This window comes from Hevea brasiliensis, chromosome 11 (genome assembly GCF_030052815.1).
Source record: "Hevea brasiliensis isolate MT/VB/25A 57/8 chromosome 11, ASM3005281v1, whole genome shotgun sequence".
Classification (NCBI taxonomy): domain Eukaryota; kingdom Viridiplantae; phylum Streptophyta; class Magnoliopsida; order Malpighiales; family Euphorbiaceae; genus Hevea; species Hevea brasiliensis.
The window spans coordinates 79,969,480-79,993,091 of NC_079503.1; the positions used below are offsets into that span (position 1 = coordinate 79,969,480).

Consider the following 23,612-nt stretch of genomic DNA (forward strand, 5'->3'; position numbering starts at 1 on the left):
TCCTCCTTTATATTCTCCTATTTAATTTCTTTCTTTTCCCTTTCACATGAAACACAAGGTTAAGTCATCCCTATAGAGCTTATCAATTAATTAAGCATTATCAAAAGATATAAACATTTTAACAATCATGGGTCCTTAATTACAGTCATTAAATTCACATTATAGTGGAGTTTATATTTAAACATCACATATAACGAAATATAGATGAGGAAGATTAAATATGTATCAAGCAAGCAAGTGGTTATGCTATAATAAATCTAGGCTTTTAACTTCATGCTTTGTAAGTTATATATATGTTATTAAATATGTTATTAAAAATTTAAAATATATTATTAACAAGAATTATCACCAAGTCCTTAGTAATGTGCATAAAGCTCATAACTTAAAGTTTTTAATAACAATTTCACACTAATTTACATAGTATAAGGTACCTATTTACACAATACATATAGTCAATAACTTGAAATTCCATTTCTTAAAGACTAGGGTCCCTCATTTTTGCTGATTTAGTCAGTCGTCTCCTACCCTTTCTAGGTAGGGGGCAGCTCTCCTTTCTCTACTCGGACTTGGGTATCTCCCTTACCCCTTCAAGCAGGTTCGTAGATAGTTTTCGTTGTTTTTTTTTTTTTTTTTTTAGCAGGTTTTGTGGTTTTATGGTGAGTGATCTATCTTCAACCTACGCTTACTATTTCTTCGCCAGCCAGAGCTTGAGTAATTTTAGGTGGGCTTACCTTTTTCTCTGAGTCAGCCTTGTGAGGACGGTAGAGATGCCATGAGGATAGGTAACTTAGGGGTCGTATAGTTGGCGTGCTTGTAATGACCATCTAACCACTGAAGGTGAAGTCGCTGTTTAAGCTCTAGCCATCCACTTTTACCACAAATGGCAAAGTTTGGACCTGTTGTTCATTGTGTTTGAGGCCCTGCTGCCGTTTTTGGAAGACTATGCTTATTGGTGGTGCTAGCCTCGGACTTTTTGCTTGTTTTTGCTTCTGATCAATAGGTTGTCCCGATGGAGAAAGAAGCCAAGTGGTGTTGTTGCTTCTCAGCTTTCTTCCGTGCATTTGTCTGGGTTTGCGCTAGGATGAGTTGTTGGGCCTCTGTTGGCTTTTGGTTTTGGAGCCTCTTTTCTATGTCTATAGCTTTCTGGTATGGGCTATGTATTTGGGCCTTCCATAAAAATTTGGTCTTGTACTCAATTCCTTGTTATCAATGAATCTATTGTCTTTGGGGAAAAAAAAATTACAAAGCTATATTATATATATATATATATATATATATATAAAGATCAATACAAAGAGCACCTAGAGACCAAAATATCATCAAGCCAAGAAACCCTTTGCTCATAAAAATTGCGAAACTCCATAAGAAGCACCTCCCTTTTAAAACAATCTCCAAGGAACTGACAAGGTAAGGGAAATTGAGAAATGTGCCGCATGATTAAATATAGAATTGCCCTTATGCTCCTCTGATGGGAGAATATATATTATTTATTATTTTATATGTTATTTTGATATGTAAATATGTTAATTGTTATTATTTATTAAGAAAAATTATTATTTAATTTTTATATTTTAATAAAATTAATTATTTGATTTCTATATTTTTTAAAAAATATACTATTAGTCCCTGTAAAAACTTTTATTAATTTATTTAGTCCTACCGTCAAATTTTTCATTAATAAATATTGGTCAACCTACTATTTAGTCCATCTATTTTAGTGTAACTAATTAGTTAGTATCTATATTTTAAAAAACTATATTAATTAGTCCCTGTAATTTTACTCTGTTAATTATTTAGTTTCATAATTATTTTTTATCCCCCCTTATTTCTTTATGATCCTTTCTTATTTCTCTCTCCATTTTTTACCCTCTACATCCACACCTTTCTCCTTCTTATTCTCTATTTGTTTTTCATTTGTCAATTAAAATAGTGTAAGTTGTCTACACAAAAAAGTTAATTAGTTTTTTTAAATTTTTAAATAATTAAGAAAAATGATTTCTAAGTAGAGAAAATATAAAAATAATATTCAAAGAATTAGAAATTTTAAAAAAATGTAAATTAAGATTTAGTCTTCATATAATAAAATTTCTATTTTTATCTAAGAATATATTTTTTCAAATAAATGAACCAATCAATTAATTAGTTTCACTAAAATAGAAGGATTAAATAATTATATTTTTTAAAATACATATATCAATTAATTAATTTCTTTAAAATAGAGAAACTAAATAATCGTATGAATGGTATGAGTAATGAAAAATTTGACATAGAGATTAAATAGTTTAGAGACCAAATAATTAATTTTATTAAAATATAAAAATTAAATAATAATTTTCTCTATTTATTATGTTAACATAATGTACAAAATGATGTTAAAAAAGTATTGTGAAAGCACCAAACCACCAATTAGAGTGGTCTGCATTCATAGATCACTTGATAGTCAACAAGCATGTTCATATTATTTTTTTAACCCGGCCCATTAAGGCCCAGCAATATTCTTCCAAGCATGTTCATGAAATTTACGATTGCTAGGCCAAACAGAACTGAGGTTGGCTTGCAAATTATGAAATTTACTGAGAGCTGGGGGTGCATGAATTTCCTGCACCGCTCAAGGGATTATGCCTATTCTTGTTCATGATACCAATAAGTTTTCTTTTCACATAATGTTTCTGAAGTTTCTGATTTTTGGTTTTGCTTAGGATATCAATCAGACGTAATCCGTTGATATAATGCACATGAAAGTTTAAATGACACAAATGACTCCTTGTCAACTCATCTTAAGCGTTAAATTCACAGAAATTCTAAAGGATAAGACAATAAGTTAGAAAAATTATTAAGATATTATCATTACATGTTATTTATAATCTGGCGGCTGTCGCCACGGGGTAGTGGGACAATCACGGCTCACCTGCTGGTGGATCCTAATTCAGCGAAGAAGATACCATTTTTGATAAGGTCGTGAAGAGTTGAAGAAAAGAGGGGCGAGCATTCGGATCATGAGCAACACAACTTTTAGCCAGTTGGGCCATGGAAAAAGCCAAGTGTAGTGGTAACTCATCCCTTATGCAAGGATCGATGAAGGCATGGAGTTTCTCTCCCACGCTGTCTTCTCGAAGCACCTGACTTATCAATGTAAAAAGCATCTTTTCTTCCCCATTTGAATCATCGATAACGGCCTCTTTCCCAGATAACAGCTCCAGTATCACAACCCCATATGCAAATACATCTAATTTTGGGGTAATCAGTCCATTTTCAAGGTACTCCGGAGCCATATAACCATGGGTGCCAACCACATGTCTTGTCAACCAGGTGGCGCCTTGTCCATCGTTGGCTAGCTTTCTTGCAAGCCCGAAATTGACAATCTTGGCTCTAATGTCACCATCTAACAGAACGTTACTGGTATTCAAGTTTTTATGAACAAAGGGAGGGGTGGTGTAGTTATGAAGGTAATTGAAGGCATCAGCTACATTATAGGCAATCTGTAGTCTCTGCTTCCATGACAAGGCGCAAGAAGTTTGATTATTCTTACCAGAGTGGAGCCAATCCTCCAGCGAGCCATTCTGTAAACCGTCGTGTACACAGAAACCAGAGAGCCTAGCAATGTTAGAGTGATTTATCTTCTTGAGCATGTTGATCTCGCCGGAAACGTCTCCTTTCATCACCTTCACAGCAGCGTGATCGCCCTTAAAGGATCCCTTGTAAACAGAACCTTTAATCTTGTTCTCTTCTTTGAAATAGCCCGTGGCAGATTGTATGTCCTCAAATTTGTAGATGATCAAGGACTCGATGGAATGTTGAATTCCCTCATAAGTAATAGGGAGATCATTATTTTTGGATGCAATGGCTTCCTGAGGTTTTTGATGAGACGGAAGAGGAGAATGAAAATACCAATATGAAAGTGCAGAAAAGGTAACAAGAATAAGCAAGCCAGCTCCAATTCCAACACCCACATACACCCCCTTCTTGGAAGAGTTGGATTCTGAGACAAGAACGACGTCCACTGGTGGAGACCGTGTTGGAGGTGGAGAATATGGGGGTGATGGGATCATTGAGGGTTCACTTGAGATAGGAACTAGAATTGGCGTAAATGGGTAAATCAGGTCATCTTCCAATAACTCGTTTGCATCAAGTACATTTTGTTCACTAACATTGAACAATTGGGCAATCTTAGAAACGTCGTCGTCCCAAGTGGGCATATAGGTCAGCATGTACTTCGCACCAAAAGCAGTCTGGTTGGACGTAGGGCAAGCACATCTCAAAGGAACATGGATATCCAAACCTGCATATAAATTATACATATCATAAGGGTTTTGCTCCCTCAATGCCTGGCAGGTGGTGAGACCCTGGTAGGTATCATTGGCCAATGTAAAATAGTTCTCATTCTCATCTTTGAGCCGGTAAGTGGCATTGTGCTGGTAATAAAGGCCTTTGTAACAAGAGCAATTGACAGGGACTACCACTTGCTTCTGGGCAGGAATTTTGGCCACATCAGAAGAGATGTTGTTCATGGAGGCTATGCGGGTTGCATCCCCTTGCGTGCCCAGCAGATAGCCGATATTGACAGGAGAGGTATAAGGAGGGTTTGATTGGAAAGTGACGTAGGACTGGCAGGATGATTGTACGCCATTACACAAATAGCCTTTGGTGCCAGGAGTCCAATCATCACAGTCCAGTTGATGGTTGGCTAAATATGCTTGTTGAGCTTTCAGGAGACCAAACTGCAAAATTAACTGAAGAAGCAAAACCAAGATAGAAAAGAATTTGTAAGACATACAGGGAGGACAAATCTCAAAGGGTATGCACACTTTCATGGCAATCGCTATTCAATGGTACTGAATTAGGAGATTGATAGCAGTGAAGAGACGAGTTATTGGGCTTGGCTGCTCTGCCATTTAAGCAGCATCCTTTTTCATTAAACACAAAGTCCAAACTCTAAAGAGAGTATTCCAATCCAAAGACTAATCCAAAACTAAAGAGTTAGTCTTTGCAAAGTCGTGAGAAAAACGGAAAATTAAAGACTTGTAGAAACTCGGGCAAATTACCTAGAGGGAGTAAGTGAAAAAAAAATTTATCAAAAGGAGTAACCTATAAGTTATTTACGAGAGAGACTAGAGGGAGTAAGTGAAAAAAAAAATTATCAAAAGGAGTAACCTATAAGTTATTTACGAGAGAGAGAGAGAGAGAGAGAGAGAGAGAGAGAGAGAGAGAGAGAGAGAGAGAGAGAGAGGACCCTTCCTGCAATATAGATAAAAGGGGGCGAGAATTGCTGAGAGAGAGAGAGAGAGAGTAGGCCTTTTGTATAATATAGAATGTGAATCTTATATGATTATGAGAGATGATGCATGTGTACTAAGTGTACCTAATAATTTCTTTTATTATAGGTAATATTTAGGTATTAGAAAAAATTAAAAATTATTTGAGGATCGGAAAAAAAAAATAAAAATGAATCTATCAGCTGGATACTATCAAAGTAGCGATCAACTATCACTTTGATACAAGAATATTCTCTCATGCACATATTTATAAAAAAGTAAATGGACTAATCTGTAAAACATGAAAAGAAATGGACTGAAATGAAAAAAGCAGCATCAGGATTCTACCTAAGAAGCGTCTGCCTGCCAGCCAATGAGAGTCATCAGTTGAGCGCTGCCCATAATAAAATCTAGCTGTTGGACTATCAACCCACATACCTAAGGTGGCACAGCCATAGTTTCTAATAATACCGTGTACAGCTGAGTCAGAAGTAATTAACTGTCTGCAAAATATACCCAACCCAGTTGTTGAAGCATTCTCTTTTTTTTCCTTGTTGGGATGTAAACAACTGATAAATCCAACAAGCTGTCCAAATGTGGTAGTCAACGGTAGCTTGGACTACACAATAAAAAGCTGAATAATAATAGAATAAGCATTAAAAAAAAAAAAAGGAAAGGAAGAAAAATAAAGAAGATAGAAATGGTGGAGTACAAACAAAGGTGACTGAAAAATATCAAGCTCAAGTTGCAGTTTTTCAGCTTTACTTTTCTGTATTATAATTATATTAATAAAATGATGCAACAAAACCAGAAAGAAAATCAATAAAAAGTTTTCTTTTTTCTTTTCTAAATTAATCAACCATATAAAATTTATCATAGGACTCTGTGTGTGGTTAGTCATAGAATGTATGTTTCCAACCAATTGCAAATTCCCATTTCCTGCAGCAATTTCTTCTTTCTAGAGACTAGGTGTAGCACCCCAGGCACGGCAAGTGAAGCAGCTTTTAATTAATAAATAGTTTTTTTTTTTTAGAATAAAAGAAGCGGATAGTCAAATCTCTTTGATTTTTAATATTATTATATCATAAGATAACGTGGGTTATAGGGCATGTACAAGTGATGCCACAAAAATATTCAAAGATTTAGGTGAAGAGTTTTGGCAGCTTTATCCCAAAGGTCTTTCTCACTCAAGGGTAGCGCCTACTCTGCCACGTGACAGCAGTTGGTCTCTACCTAATGTAGCGTTCTGCTGCTAAAGTTTATCGACCCTCTTCAATCAAATTAAATTAAATTATAAAAATTAAATTAATATAAAATAAATAAAAAATTAAATCAAAATACTCTCTTTCAATTAATTTAAATTGATTAATTTTATTTTTGATTAATTTTTTAATTTAGATTTAATTTTTAAATTATTTGATTTGATTTTGATCTTGGTTGAACTTAATAACTATTAATCAATGAAGTTAAACAATTTATATATATAATTATATATAATTTATAAATTTCTCATAAAAATAAATCATTTTAAAAATCAATATAATTATTCAGTTCGATTAAGTTTAACTGATTTTTTTCTCTTCAAAACCAAATCGAATTGAAATAATCAAAATTTTTATAATATAAAATTGAACCGAACCAAACTAAATTATCTTAAAAATCAAACTGAATTATCGAATTAAGACGATTCAATTCAATTTATTCGATTTGAATCGAGTAATGCTCACCCCTACTTGCTGCCATAATTTTTTTTTTTTTTACATTTCATTCCACAAAATTTACAAGTTAGTCCTTCTCTGTCAGGATGGCAATTGATCGCTACCCAAAGCAACTTCTGGCTGACAGATTAATTTTTAATTATTTTTTTCATTTCAATCCTTGATTTTTTTTTTAGTCTTTTATTAATATCTAGACGCTACCTATAATGGAGTCTACCTCTGTCTTTCTGCCAACTCAACAATTTCCACCACCTCTTGGTAAATGACTTGTAAGTCATCTCCTTTTAGTAATTTTTTTTTTCAGTTACGCCCTCTAGGTAATATGCCCTAGAAACTCGATCGGTTGAGTCTAGTTTTTGGCCTGGAGACAATGCTTGAGTTCCATACTTCATTGTTGGATGCAAAATTACTTCCCACCATGTGAACAGATACTAAAGGAATTGGAAATTTTTGTCCACACAAATCTGAATGCACCAACACTCGCATGGAATCATCTCCATCATGCAAAAGTTCACATGCAAATATCATCTGTTTTATTCAGTAAGTAAAAGTTTTTTCAGGTAAATTATTCTTGTACCTCTATATACTAATAAAATTATTTTAGAGTCCTGCTAGAAATTCTCAAAAATAAAATAACTGACTGTTAAAGAGAGTTTTCCTTCCATTTTGAGCTAATTTTGCAACCAAGCTCAGCATTCATGTGTTGGTTGAAAACTTGAAATTGAAGAATGAGGGATCATTGTACTAAGAACATAGGTAACCTGTAAAAATATGGGTGATACAACAATTGCACAATCACGATATAGAGAAAAAAAAAATGGATATAAAGTTTGATCGTAATGTCTACATCCACAGGTAAAATGAGATAAAAAGTTCTACAAAATAAAATATAATTGTGCAGAATTCTCAAACTCTAACCCCAATATGGGGAGGAGGACAAGGGGTGGCCTTGGCCCCCAAGCCTTTTAAAATTATTATAAATTTATATATGGGTAGCATTTAGGAAGAATTTTTAGTTTATTTTAAGGTAGTGTTTAGTATAAATGAATTTCATAAAATTTTGTGAAATTGATTTGTTAATCTAAAATTTTTGGTGTTTGATTTAAATGAAAATTCATTTGGAATTCTTAATAATCAATTCTATAGAATTTATTATAACTAAATCAAATTCCATCAAGACCTTGTTTGGTTCAATTCTAAGGTGAAATTCATTTTACTTGCAAATGAATTCCCTAATAGAATTCATTTACAAATAAATTTCTTTGTTTGGTATATTTTATATTAGATGTAGAATTCATTTCAAATGAAATGAATTTTATGTTTAAAATAAATAAAATAAAATAAAATGATATATAAAAAATGATAATTTTGTCACTTGAAATATATATGATTTTAAATTTTGGAATTCATTTACAAATTCTATCAATTTTGATGGAATTTGGTTTAGATATAATAAATTCCATGGAATTGATTATTAAGAATTCCAAATGAATTTTCATTTAAACCAAACATTCAAATATTAGATTTATAAATGAATTTCATAAAATTTTATGGATTTCATTTATACCAAAACACTACTCAAAATTGATAAAATTTACAAATGAATTTCAAATTTAAAATCAGATATATTTGAAGTGACAAAATTATCCTCTTATTATAAATCATTTTATTTTATTTTATTTATTTCAAATATAAAATTCATTTGTAAATAAATTCTATCATGAAATTCATTTGTAAATGAATTTGCAAGTGAAATGAATTTTACCATAGAATTAAACCAAACAAGTCTAATCGTTGCCCTCCTCTAAAAATGATTTATATTTTTTATTATGCTAGAGATGATGTAAAATATTAAAATACATATTTGTCATCATATATATAATAAATTTTATAGTACTGGTTCTCTAAAAAAATTATAGCTTAGTTGCACTCTATTATAGCAATTTTTGAATATATAATATGGTAGACAATGAGTGTAAACTATATTTTGAACTAATTTTTATATATAACAATGACCCCTTCAAAAAAAAAAATTTTCTAACTCCGTCCCTAACCTTAATTTTTTTCCAAAAATTTTCATTATACTCCTTCAATAGGTAGAAAATACAATATCGGTCCATGTCCTTCATTTTTTACTATAGAACTCATAAAATATATTCCATTTAGGTCACAATATAGAACATTTTAGATTGTGTCACAATCCGAATACATTAAAACATATCTAAAATCAAGCCACACATAGACGACGCAACCATTGTTTAAGACCTAATTTAGCATTGAAAATGCATGTATAGTGATGTGAAGTTCTAACAACAAAATGGAAAGTATTCAAAGAAAAAATGATAGCTAGGAAATTATTATTAGACCAGCGGAATTAGTGCTTCTTCCTTTTAGATGGGTAAACTCAAGTCTTCCATGCAATAGCAAGGGCTCCAATCAACTACTACAAGGAAACTAAGAAAAGCTGATGTTCATATATCGTTACGCTGCAATTAATTGTGGGTTAGCGGAGGCATGCACATTCAAGTCCCAATTCCACGTTGAGATTGCCATTTCTAGACGGCAATCAATTAATTGCGGGTCATAGAAACTCTTAATTTTGGGTTTGACTGCCACACGATAACATACGCGGTATTCCATTCTGTGCTTAAAGTTCTATCAATTTATCAGATGAGACTTCAACACTTCAATATATTAGACCGAGAATCAATGTTAACTGACCATCCCTTTCATATTATTCAAACTATTCAATATGTTGATTCAATCTATGATAGAAATAGGAATCAAACCATCCTACTAAATAATGGTAAGGGGGTATTTGATTTAATTTATAAGTCAGTGAAATCTATTTATAAGTAGAAAGTCATAAGTAAATCAATATTTGATTTCACTTATAAGTTAGAAAAATTATTTAAAATAAGTTAGAAGTTATAAGCAAAGTTATTTTACTTATAACTTATCTACTTATTTTAAATTACCCACTATGTAAAATATTATATTATTCTAATAATTTTCAAAAATATTAATATTATACTGAACAGTTAATGATATAGCCTTTATTGGTCATTTTGACAAATTTTAAATTATTAAAAGTATCTTTTAACTAAATACTTAAACTATTTAAAAGTTAATTTTAAATAGTTTCATCAAACCATTAATTATTTATTTCTAAATTAACTTATAAGTTTAAAAATATATTTTAAGTTAAAAGTTAAAAATAAGTAGTTAAATGAAACACCCTCTATAAGATTTCTTCTCATTTATCAAATATGAAATTTAATTATTATATTTATAATGAGACTTGTTACAAGAATAAAATTCATTTCATATATATATAAAGGGAGACCCATCATAATTAACAATTATAATAAAATTGTTGTGCAAATATCAATTTCATTGTATAATTTTTTAAGAGGGAGAATTGTTAGCATCTTTCTTATTTTTTTTTAAAATATATTCTTAGCCTCTTAATTAAAGTATGGAATAACTAAAAAAGTCAAGCTTGTAATTAAACCTTAAAGTATGAGTGGGGATGAAGCTAGAAAATTGAGAAAGTCGGGTTAAAAATAATAATTTATTTTATTTAATTGTAACAAGAAAAAAATAAAAATTAAAAAGAAAATAATTTCATAAAATAATAAATGAAAAGAATCACTCAAATTTAAATATACTATAAAAAAGTAATTCACTATTCATTTCATTAAAATGACTGTTAAGCTTTTGAAATTATAAATCTATAACTACATAAAATAATTTTCCTTTAAAATGGTGAAAATTGGTGACTTGATAAATTTTTAGTTATGATATATATTTCCTTTATTTAAAATATATCATCTTTATTAAAAAATAATTATATATTGCATTTATCACAAAAATATAACAAAAAATAAAAGACAAAATCAATTGATAGGAATGAAAAAGAATAAAGAGATCAGAGAAGGAAAATAAAAAAATTATAGGTCTTGTGAATATGAAAATAAGAATAAGACGAAAAATAACATTGGAGAAAATAATTAAGATTTTCTTCAAATACAATATTACGAATTTTTTTTTTTTAATTTCAATTGACTTAAAATCTTATAAAAAAAATTTATTTTTAATTTTTTTATTTTATGGTATATTAACTTTTGTATAATTATTTTTTAAAATATGAAAAAAAATAAATTATTAGTTTTTATTATTAAATTTTTAGTAGGGTCATTATATATATATATATATATATATATATATATATATATATATATATATATATATATATATATATATAGTCAGTGGAGCTTCTTTTCATGTAAATCCGCTCATGGTGGTCTGAGTGATGAATAAAAAAAATTCTATTTAATGGCAATTTTAAATTTTTAAATGAAATTTAAATTAATATTACAAATATAAAAGACAAAAATTAGAAATAAATTTGCAATTAAGAAAAATTGAAAATAAGTATTCATAATTTATATATATGTTTTCTTTTTAAAATTTTTATCATGTCAGTCAGTGGAGTTAATTCCATTCATTTTCATGCAATAGCAATTCTATTTGGTGAAAATTTTTATTAGACCAGCGGAATTAGTGCTTCTTCCTTTTAGATGGGTAAACTCAAGTCTTCCATGCAATAGCAAGGGCTCCAATCAACTAATAAAAGGAAATTAAGAAAAGTTGATGTTCATATGCAATTAATTGGGGGTTGGCCTAGGCATGCACGTTCAAGTCCTAATTCAACGTTGAGATTGCCATTTCTAGACGGCAATCAATTAATAGCGGGTCATAGGAAACTCTTAATTTTGGGTTTGACTACCACACGATAACATACGTGGTATTCCATTCTGTGCTTACAGTTCTATCAATTTATCAAATGAGACTTCAACACTTCAATATATTAGACCAAGAATCAATGTTAACTGACCATCCCTTTTGTCGTGATCCAATCCAATGAGCTGGACCGATACTAGGATTTGGGTTGGCATAAAACCCCTAAAACCCATAGTAAGCCTAATTATTCTCTAACCCATTAGTAAGCTCATATTGAGCTCAATTTCAAGAAAACAAACGGACAGAATCCGACCATAAAATAGAATATCCAATAGGGAGCTATTAACTCACTCAACCTGTAATCTCAATAAAAATACATTTGGGGAGCTTAGCTCACCCATCAATCATCCACAATCTAAAATAAAATTAATGAGAGCTCAGCTCTCTCAACCATCATAAGAATCCAATCACACTATTACACATACTTAAGGTTTATAAATTACAATACAAAATTAATAGATATTACAATCCCAAACTAAATAATATGTTTGTACACATGCGAAAGACTAGAATTTATACTTAACAGTACAAAACATAAAATTTATAGTAAGGAAACCTATGGAGAATGAAATCAGGTTAAACTCAAGGAAAAAGCTCTCCTGTAACCTGGAAAAATAGTGAACAGAAGTAAGCGTTCGAATTAGAGAGTAAATATTTATTTTACATATAATTTCTATAACTATCTAATTCTAATACATCTTTAGAAATAAAATGCATCATCTTCATACAAGTCATACAAATTATATTAAGTCATATCAAAGATAATCTGGAGCACTCACCCACTCGTATCAAACCCATACTCACACCTACATATATGAGGAGCTGATCTTCCTACCCAGCTTTCTTAATCCAAGACCTACCAGCGAGATCAACTCGAGCTGGACTTTCGCTTAATAATCCATATGTCGGGGTTAGCAAGATCAATTCAAAGTCGTACTCACCCCAACTTCCTAAAAAAAGACTAGGCTCCAAGTGAGACTAGCTCAAGTTGATTTGCCCGTCCTATCCATATCCATCACACCACACCACACGCACGCCGACACGCACACACACAGCTCCAGATTATCAAAACACAGTAACTAAAACAGTATTCATCAAGTAAAGCAATATGGGGCATGCCTAATGTTTAACTTATATATATATATATATATATATATATATATAAGTGATGCATGAGCATGCAAAAAGTATAATAATATTGAAATTATAAATAAAATAAATATCTACTAACTAAGAGAATGACTCGACTATAGCTAGTCTGACTAGATAGAAGAAGATTGACTGACATTGTTCACCTATATATATACATTGACCTCTATCAATTAACTGACAGAATTAATCAATTAATTTAATATATAAAAGTAAGAATAAATCCTATGGTATTGTTGAAATTTTGACAAAGTTTTTCTTGTAACGACCTAACCTCCTGCATGAAAATTCAACGAAACACAACACACAAGGCCTCAGGCCCACAATAGCAACAACATTATACGGCCTCTCTTGGGCCCACCAAACCAGACAATGCTCAAGTTACTATACAGAATAATTATTTAAAAATTCAGAGTGTTACATTTTTCTCCTCTCACAGAAAATTTGTCTTCGAATTTTGCAAAATACAGAATAATAATAAAGAACTACATATTAAACAAATATCGGTACTTGCTGCCCATACCCCGCTCTAACTCCTAGTGCATTTCTCTACAGATTGACCCTTCAATAGTGTCACACCCTATCCCTTGTAAGGCACGACATGTTTCCGTAGCATACCTAATGAATTACCGAACTCCGCCTACAGATAACCCATTAGTTATGCTATAAAGGATTTTAAAACAAACCATAACTTTTTATCTTATCAATTCTTTTGCGGAAAACTGTATGAGAATAGTTAAAATTCCATGTAAACATTCATTGGAAATAAAGATAGACTAAATATTGCAAAAGTTATATTTTCATAAGTCTCAAAGTAAAATACAAAATAGTTACAAACTCAAAATGTGATAGCAGTGTAATGCTTTTAAATACAAACTGCTCAATGTCCGTACATCCATACATATAGGTGCAAAATACATTAAAAGGAAATTACAGGGGTATACTTACAATATATACCCACAAACAATACCAAAATGCTGCTTCCAAGTCTCTCACTCGGCAGCCTTCTCCTTTCTCTTACTTGCGACAGCATAAAGAAGCTATCACTGAGTATATTACTCAGTGGTGCAAAACTAATAACTTTAAAACTTAAGGTAAAACACAATTTGTCAAAGCATAATAAATCACATTTTTTTTAAGCATGAAAACTTCATAATAGTTCTAAGTCCATAAGAGCCATTTATTGGAATAACATTTCAAATGAGAAATCATACTTCATAAATCACAATTCACAAAGCATTAGTGTTGCCAACATCAACACACAGTTTAGGCCATAACACAAAATTTCACGATCAGTGCCGTGTTGTACACCACGACAAAGCAATCTCAACCTCATTAACCGTTATTAATGAGGGAAGGGCTAGCTAGCTACTGAGTACTCATGTAGTCTTACCCCACTAACCGTTATTAATGGGAGACATAATCAATATCAATTATCAACCCCAAGTAGCCGTTACTACTGGGGAGTTCCGAAAGGGACTGTCATGCTAACTGTGGTTTCAAAATAGTTTCCAAAAATTTCCCACTCAACAATCACATTTATAAACCAATAAACACATTTAAATTCATCATAATGTCCGTATAAAGGTGGCAACACCCAAATTTCTTAAATGCAAGATAAAAATCATATTTCAATCAAAGTAAACTTGTTCAAAGCAAACTCATTCAATTTAACACATTCCAAATCAAACTCATTCAAATAAACTCATTCAAATCCATTTACAAAGTTAAAACAAAGAAAAAGGTTAGTTGTGCACAAACCTTCAGTGCTCTCCTTTCTCTTTACTCACTATTCCTTGTCCATTCTAACTTCTTTTTCTATTGAAAATACACAAATAAAATACCTCAATACCATTCTCAATTACTGCCAAAAACTCATTACATGCATGTCTAATGCATCCCGAGTTAGCTTTACAAATTTTAGAAAACTTTGATTTTGGACAACTTGGTGCCCCAATCTTTGAACCCAATTTTTACCTAGTTTCGATCATAATTTGGTGAGGTGTTCTTCATGAAAATTGTTCATCTAGGTCTTAACTTTATTTTTCTTTTTCAATCGCCTAATTTGGAGGCCCAAAAAATGATTACTGTTCATGTTAATATTCATGCTACAGATTCAGTTCTAGCAGATTTATCAATCCAATTTCATTCAGCAATTTGATCAAGTTAAATCTATAATTTGGTCTAATGTTCTTCATACGAAATGTTCTACTATGTCTTAGGTTTCTAGCGGTTCAAGAATCACCTAAATCGGAGTTTTCTAGAGAGAGTTATGGCCATGCAAACTTTACTGTTCATATGGTAAATCTATAGTTCTATAGATTTGGTGATTTAACTTTGCTCAGCAATTTGATTGGGATAAGTCCATAATTTGGCCTCAAGTTCTTCATATGAAATGTTCTACTATGTCTTAGGTTTCCATCAGTTCAAGAATCGTCTAAATCGGAGTTTTCTAAAGAGAGTTATGGCCATGCAAAATTTATTATTCATATGGTCAAATTCTGCAGGTTCCAGAATTTTGTCTCTAAGTTCAAGGCTCATTTCAGATAGCTTAAGGTCATTTTCGGGGCAGGGTATCTTCACAAAAATTCTATCCCTATGTCTTAAGTTTCATTTCCAATTAGTTTTACACCAATTGGAGTTGTGTAGCTCAATTTATGGGCTATCAAACACACTGAACTTAGTGTGCAAATTCTGCCCTAGGTTCAAAATTTTCATTTCTTTAATTATTCCCACTAACCAACCTCAATTCACATTTAATTCATCTAAAATGACTATAATTTAGCATTGATACATCAATGGCACTTCCTAGCACAAACCCCACAATTTTCAAACACCAAAGTTTGCAATTTTTCCTAATCCTACCATTTCATTACCTCCATTCATCAACCCAATATCAATTCAAACTAAATAAACCTCAAATGACCATAATTTAACATTACACATACCAATTTCACTCTCTAGCACCAAAACTCTAATTTTCCCATGAACCCTAATCTCTCTTAATTAAATTTATACACATTTCATGAAATTTCTTTGCCCTAATCATGTATACTACTTCAACTAAGCTTAATCTCATTATAAATTTCATTCAAAGACATCAAACCCTAACTTTTCTCCAATTTTGGCCAAAATCCTAGTTTAGATTCCATACATGTTTTCTTTCATTTTCTTATGAAATTTCATGCTTTCTCATGTAAATTCATCACACCCAAACTTGATTCAAAGCATATTTGGTTAATCAAGCATGAAAGAGAGAGCTTACCTCACTTGATGATTTTCTCACTTCCAATCTCTTCCAAATCTTGCTCTTCTTGTTTTTAATCATCAATCAAAGATCTCTTTGATATTTTCTTTTAGTGGGCTATGGAATTTATGAAGGAAATTGAAGTGAATCAAGACTTGGAAGGGAAAACAATGGTGGAAGAAGATTGAAGAAGAAGAGAAAAGAAAAGAGAGGGAGAGGGAAGATGGGTGGTAGCACATAGAGAATAAAAGGGAGAGGTTTGTCTTCTTTCATACCCATTTTATTTCTTTTAATTAGTTAATTAAGTTTAATTGTCAAAAGCCCATTGGTCCCTTAACTTTTTTATTAGGTCAAAAATGTAATTTAAAAATCTAGATTTTTGCCTTTTTTATTTTCTTTTCACTTTTACTCTAATTTTTCCCTCAATATTTCTTCATAATTCAATATTTTATTTTCATTTAATTAAATTGATATTTTGGTCAAAAATCAACTCTTAAAGTGAATTGACCAAAATGCCCCTTATCGGATCATAATCCCTTTTTTACAATATACCCAGTAAGTCCTTATATTTTTGGGTCACTTGAATTTTTATTATGTCTATCTCAATTAATTTTCTATTTATTTTTGATCCTCAAAGTGTCTTTGAATAGTACTAGTCACGGACCAAAAATGGTACTATTCATAACTCGGAGGTTCGGGGTGTTACAATTCTCCCCTCCTTAAAAATAAATTTCGTTCTCGAAATTTACCTGGTCTCAGTCTCTAAATAGCTGTGGGTGCTATCTCCTCATGTCCTCCTCACGCTTCCATGTAGCCTCCTGGCCTGAATGATGGTTCCACAGTACTTTCACTAGAGGTATTTGCTTGTTCCTCAGCTGCTTCACCTCATGTGCCAAGATCTTTATGGGCTTTTCATCATATGTCAGGTCTGGATTTACCTCAGTCTCCTCTACTGGCAAAATGTGAGAGGAGTCTGATCTGTACCTCCTCAACATGGAGACATGGAAGACATTGTGAATCTTTTCCAACTCCGAAGGCAATGCAAGTCTATATGCTAATGGACCCACTCTTTCCAGAACCTCATACGGCCCAATGAAGCGAGGACTTAGTTTCCCCTTTCTACCAAACCTCATGATCCTTTTCCATGGGGAAACTTTCAAGAACACCTTGTCACCCACACTGTACCGAATATCTCTTCTCTTTAGGTTAATGTAGGACTTCTGTCTATCCGTTGCAACTTTGAGTCTGTCTCTAATGAGCTTAACCTTTTCTTCCGTCTGCTGCACTAATTCTTAGCCAATTAACTTCCTCTCGCCCACTTCATCCCAACACAAGGGAGTTCTACACTTTCTGCCATAAAGTGCTTCATATGGAGGCATCCCGATGCTTGACTGATAACTGTTATTGTAGGCAAATTCAATTAAAGTCAAGTGTGTGTCCCAACTCCCTTTAAACTCAATCACACAAGCCCGAAGCATATCCTCCAAAATCTGAATGATCCTTTCAGACTGGTCGTCTATTTGTGGATGGAATGTTGTACTGAAGTTCAATCTAGTTCCTAGGGCTTTTTGGAGACTACCCCAGAATCTAGAAGTGAAGCTTGGGTCTCTGTCCAAGACAATAGACACTGGCACTCCATGTAATCTCACAACATCATCAATGTATAGTTTGGCCAATCTTTCTAGGCTGTAATCCATCCTCACTGGCAAAAAGTGTGTAGACTTGGTCAATCTATCAATAATAACCCAAACTGCATCATGATTCTTTTGTGTACGTGGAAGTCCTATCATGAAATCTATAGTGATTCTTTCCCATTTCCACTCAGGAATTGGCAGCGGCTGTAGCAACCCTGCAGGCACTTGGTGTTCTGCCTTTACTTGCTGACAAGTTAGGCATTTGGCAACATATTCTGCAATGTCTTTCTTCATTCCTCTCCACCAATAGTGTTCTTTCACACTTCTGTACATTTTGGTTCTACCGGGGTGCATTGCAAAAGGTGAATCATGTGCTTCCTTTAAAATGGTCTGCCTCAGTTCAACATTCTTAGGAATGCACATTCTGCCCTTATATAACAATAAGCCCTCATCATTTACTGATAATTCTGGTTTCTTGCCATCCCGAGCCTCTTCCATCAACTTCACATACTTATCATCCTTCTGTGTAACTACTTTAATTTGTTTTGCCAGCATTGGCTTCACTTGCCAAGTAGTTACCATTTGACCATCTTCATTAATATCCAAATTAGCATGCAATGCCTTTAACTCAGGCACCATGGACAATGGAGAAACCCTCAAACTAGCCATAGTCTTGCGACTTCAAGCATCAGCTACAACATTAGCTTTTCTAGGCTGATAGTCTATCAAACAATCATAATCTTTTATCAGCTCTAACCATCTCCTCTGCCTCAAATTTAACTCCTTTTGTGTGCCCAAGTACTTCAAACTTTTATGATCTGTGTATATATAACATCTCTCCCCATACAAGTAATGTTTCAAGATCTTCAAGGCAAAGACAATGGCTGTCAGCTCCAAGTCATGCGTGGGATAATTCCTCTCATGCGGTTTAAGCTGGCATGAAGCATAGGCAATGACGTTTCTATCTTGCATCAACACACAGCCTAATCCATTATGAGAAGCATCACTATATATGGTATACTCCTTACCCAAAGTGGGCAAGGTTAAGACTAGAGCTTTAGTTAAATGCCTCTTTAACTCATCAATACTTTCTTGGCACTGATCAGTCCACTGAAATTTTACATCCTTCCTAAGTAGCTTGGTCAGTGGAGATGCTAGCATGGAGAATCCCTTTACAAACCTTCGATAATACCCAGCTAAACCAAGGAAACTTCGAACTTCTGTGACATTTCTAGGTGGCTTCCAATTAAGAATGGCTTCTACTTTGCTAGGATCCACCTGGATACCCTCTACAGATACAATATGCCCCAAAAATGTAATCTCCTTTAGCCAAAACTCACATTTCGATAGTTTGGCATATAACTGCTTCTTCTTCAAAGTTTGCAATACTATCCTCAAGTGTTTATCGTGTTCCTCTACATTCTTTGAGTACACCAAAATATCATCAATGAATACCACAACAAACTGGTTCAAATATGGCCTGAAGATAGTGTTCATCAGGCCCATAAAAGTAGCTGGAGCATTAGTCAGCCCGAATGGCATTACCAAGAACTCATAGTGGCCAACTGGTAGTAGCCCGATCTCAAGTCAATTTTGGAGAATACAGTTGCATCCTTCAACTGATCAAACAAATCATCGATCCGTGGCAGAGGATATCTATTCTTTATGGTCACCTTATTCAACTGTCTATAGTCTATGCATAGGCGGAGAGTACCGTCCTTCTTCTTCACAAATAATACTGGTGCTCTCCAAGGTGACACGCTAGGGCGGATGAAACCCTTATCTAACAATTCCTGCAATTTCACCTTCAACTCTTTTAACTCAGCAGGTGCCATCCTATAAGGAGTGATGGAGATTGGCTCCACACCAGACATAGTCTCAATTTCAAATTGCACCTCTCTTTCCGGAGGCAATCCCAGTAATTCTTTCGGACAGACATCCGAAAAATCCCATACTGTAGGAATATCTTTAAGATCTGGACTCCCCACTTGGGTGTCTATCACATGAGATAGATAAGCTTCACATCCCTTTCTAATCATCTTTCTAGCAAGTGCAGCTGAAATGATGTTGGATGGCAATAACTGCCTCTCCTCGTGTATCACTACGTCTGCATACTCGGGAAGACCAAAAGTGACTATCTTCAGTCTACAGTCGATCATGGCGTGATGCCTGGCTAACCAATCCATGCCCAAGATGATATCATAATCTCGAAAGGGCATGTCAATTAAGTCTGACAGGAATGTATGTCCTTGGATCACCAAAGGACAATCCTTATACAATTTGTTCACCCTAACCTTTTGTCCTAAAGGACTAGTCACTAGCACATCATAATCCAATTTTGCATAAGGAATAGCAACAGAGCATGCAATACTAGCACTAGCATAAGAATGTGTAGAACCAGGGTCAAACAACACATATACATCTCTATCAAAAATGGAGAAAGTACCAGCCACAACATCTGATGTCTCGGCTTCATCCCTCTGGCGCATGGTGTACACCCTGACTGGTGCACCACTATGCTCTGGTTGGCTCACTGTGCCCTGACTGCCAGAAGTGTTATCTCTACCCATGCCTCTGCCTCTATTAGTTATCTATTGTCCTCTAGAAGCAGAACCTTGAACAGATCCCTCAGTAGTAGTAGGTGGCCCAGATCTGTGGGCACTAGTGCAATCTCTAGCAAAATGCCCACTTCCACCACAGTTGTAACAAGCTCCTATGGCCTTATAACATACTCCTCCATGAGTCCTGCCACAAGTTTCACAAGCACGAGTAGGAAAGGAACCTCTAGATGTCTGCTGTCCGGATCTAGGTGGCCTCTGCCCTGAAAATCTTCCTCTACTAGATCCTCTGTTACTTGGTCCCCCAAAGCTCTTCCTCTTACCCGAATTGTTACTTGGACTCTAACCTATAAGCTTACTGCTCTTCTCTTTTTCAGTGTTACCTTCTCAGATGCCCCTTCTAGTTCTATCCTTTCCAATTCAAGGGCCTGTGATATCAACCCAAAGAAGTTGTCATGTCGAAACCCAATCACTTGCAATCTCAAACTAGGCCTCAAACCGGCCTCAAACCGTTTGCATCTGTCTCTACTGGTAGTGAGTAGGCTTCCAGCTGAGGCGGGAAAAGTCTCTCTCATACTCGGCTACAGTCTTGTTCCCTTGCTTCAAACTGAGACACTCCTGTAGCTTCATATCTACATATGTGTCAGAAACATACTTCTGTCTAAATTCTTTGAGAAAGTCATCCCATGTCAACACAGGGGGCTCAACCAAACTGTGAGGAATGGTCTTCCACCACTCATATGCATCTCCATGCAGTAGAGAGACTGAGTATTCGAACTTCAAATCATCAGTGCAGTGCAGTTTTTTAAATACTCTCTCCATCCATTCTAACCATTGCTCAGCTTCTAATGGGTCCACTGTACGCTTGAACTCTATTGCCCCATACTTCATTAACTTGTCATATTGTTTGGCTGGGGATGGTGGTTGCACTGGAGGTGCTTGCACAGGAGCTTGGACTGGTATATTGGTAGCCATTTGCTGAAATAGTGCAGCCATCTGCTGAGCGAACTGAGCAGGAAACTGCATAGGCGGGACAGGTGCAGTTGACCCACTGGCATTCTGAGGAGCTGGGGCCTCCCCCTATACCTCAGCTACTACTGATTGTTCTACGGTGTGATCCCCCTCTTCCATACTAAATCACAAGGAATTCTACTCCCTAAACAACCAACACAAGGAGATTTCCCTCCATTAGTCCATATTTATGATGTAATGCACTATATGTATCAATTAATGACAGTTGAGCAGTTGTACTTATCAAAAATTTTCAAACATGGTATTTCAAAACTTGTATAAAAACCAAAGCTCTGATACCACTTAACATGTCACACCCTATCCCTTGTAAGGCACGACATGTTCCCGTAGCATACCTAATGAATTACCGAACTCCACCAACAGATAACCCATTAGTTATGCTACAAAGGATTTTAAAACAAACTATAACTTTTTATCTTATCAATTCTTTTGCGAAAAACTGCATGAGAATAGTTAAAATTCCATGTAAACATTCATTGGAAATAATGATAAACTAAATATTACAAAAGTTACATTTTCATAAGTCTCAAAGTAAAATACAAAATAGTTACAAACTCAAAATGTGATAGCAATGCAATGCTTTTAAATATAAACTGCTGAATGTCCGTACATCCATACATATAGGTGCAAAATACATCAAAAGAAAATTATAGGGGTATACCTACAATATATACCCATAAACAATACCAAAATGCTGCTTCCAAGTCTCTCACTTGGCAGCCTTCTCCTTTCCCTTACTTGTGACAGCATAAAGAAGCTATCGCTGAGTATATCACTCAGTGGTGCACAACTAATAACTTTAAAACTTAAGATAAAATACAATTTGTCAAAGCATAATAAATCACATTTTTCTTAAGCATGAAAACTTCACAATAGTTCTAAGTTCATAAGAGCCATTTATTGGAATAACATTTCAAATGAGAAATCATACTTCATAAATCACAATTCACAAAGCTTTAGTGTTGCCAACATCAACACAGAGTTTAGGCCATGACACAAAATTTCATGATCAGTGCCGTGTTGTACACCACGATAAAGCAATCTCAACCTTACTAACCGTTATTAATGAGGGAAGGCTAGCTATCTAATGAGTACTCATGTAGTCTTACCCCACTAACCGTTATTAATGGGAGACATAATCAATATCAATTATCAACCCTAAGTAGCCGTTACTACTGGGCAGTTCCGAAAGGGATTGTCATGCTAAATGTGGTTTCAAAATAGTTTCCAAAAATTTCCCACTCAACAATCACATTTATAAACGAATAAACACATTTAAATTCATCATAATATCCATATAAATATGGCAACACCCAAATTTCTTAAATGCAAGAGAAAAACCATATTTCAATCAAAGTAAACTTGTTCAAAGCAAACTCATTCAATTTAACACATTCCAAATCAAACTCATTCAAATAAACTCATTCAAATCCATTTACAAAGTTAAAACAAAGAAAAAGGTTAGTTGTGCACAAACCTTCAATGCTCTCCTTTCTCTTTACTCACTATTCCTTGTCCATTTCAACTTCTTTTTCTACTGAAAATACACAAATAAAATACCTCAATACCAATCTCAATTGCTGCCAAAAACTCATTACATGCATGTCTAATGCATCCCAAGTTAGCTTTGCAAATTTTAGAAAATTTTGGTTTTGGACAACTTGGTGCCCCAATTTTGAACCCAATTTTTACCTAGTTTCGATCATAATTTGGTGAGGTGTTCTTCACGAAAATTGTTCATCTAGGTCTTAAATTTATTTTCCTTTTTGAATCGCCTAATTCAGAGCTGTGTAGCTCAAGTTATGCTTAAAACACGATTACTATTCATGTCACTGTTCATGCTGCAGATTCAGATTTGGCAGATTTATCAATCCAACTTCATTCAGCAATTTGATCAAATTAAGTCCATAATTTGGTCTAATGTTCTTCATACGAAATATTCTACTATGTTTTAGGTTTCCATCGGTTCAAGAATCGCCTAAATCAGAGTTTTCTAGAGAGAGTTATGGCGATGCAAACTTTACTGTTCATATATTAAATCTGTAGTTCTACAGATTCAGTGATTTAATTTTACTCAGCAATTTGATTGGGTTAAGTCCATAATTTGGCCACAAGTTCTTCACATGAAATGTTCTACTATGTCTTAGCTTTCCATCGGTTTAAGAATCGCCTAAATCGGAGTTTTCTAGAGAGAGTTATAGCCATGCAAAGTTTAC

General features: G+C 33.7%; 1 protein-coding gene across 1 annotated transcript; it reads right to left on the bottom strand.

Moving 5' to 3' along the window:
• Positions 1-2,766: 2,766 nt before the first annotated feature.
• Positions 2,767-5,020, bottom strand: LOC110634768 (protein LYK5-like). The gene has a single exon (XM_058129482.1). It carries the CDS (start codon positions 4,809-4,811, stop codon positions 2,922-2,924), a length of 1,890 nt encoding a protein of 629 aa, XP_057985465.1. The 5' UTR covers positions 4,812-5,020; the 3' UTR covers positions 2,767-2,921.
• Between the last annotated feature and the right edge of the window lie 18,592 nt (positions 5,021-23,612).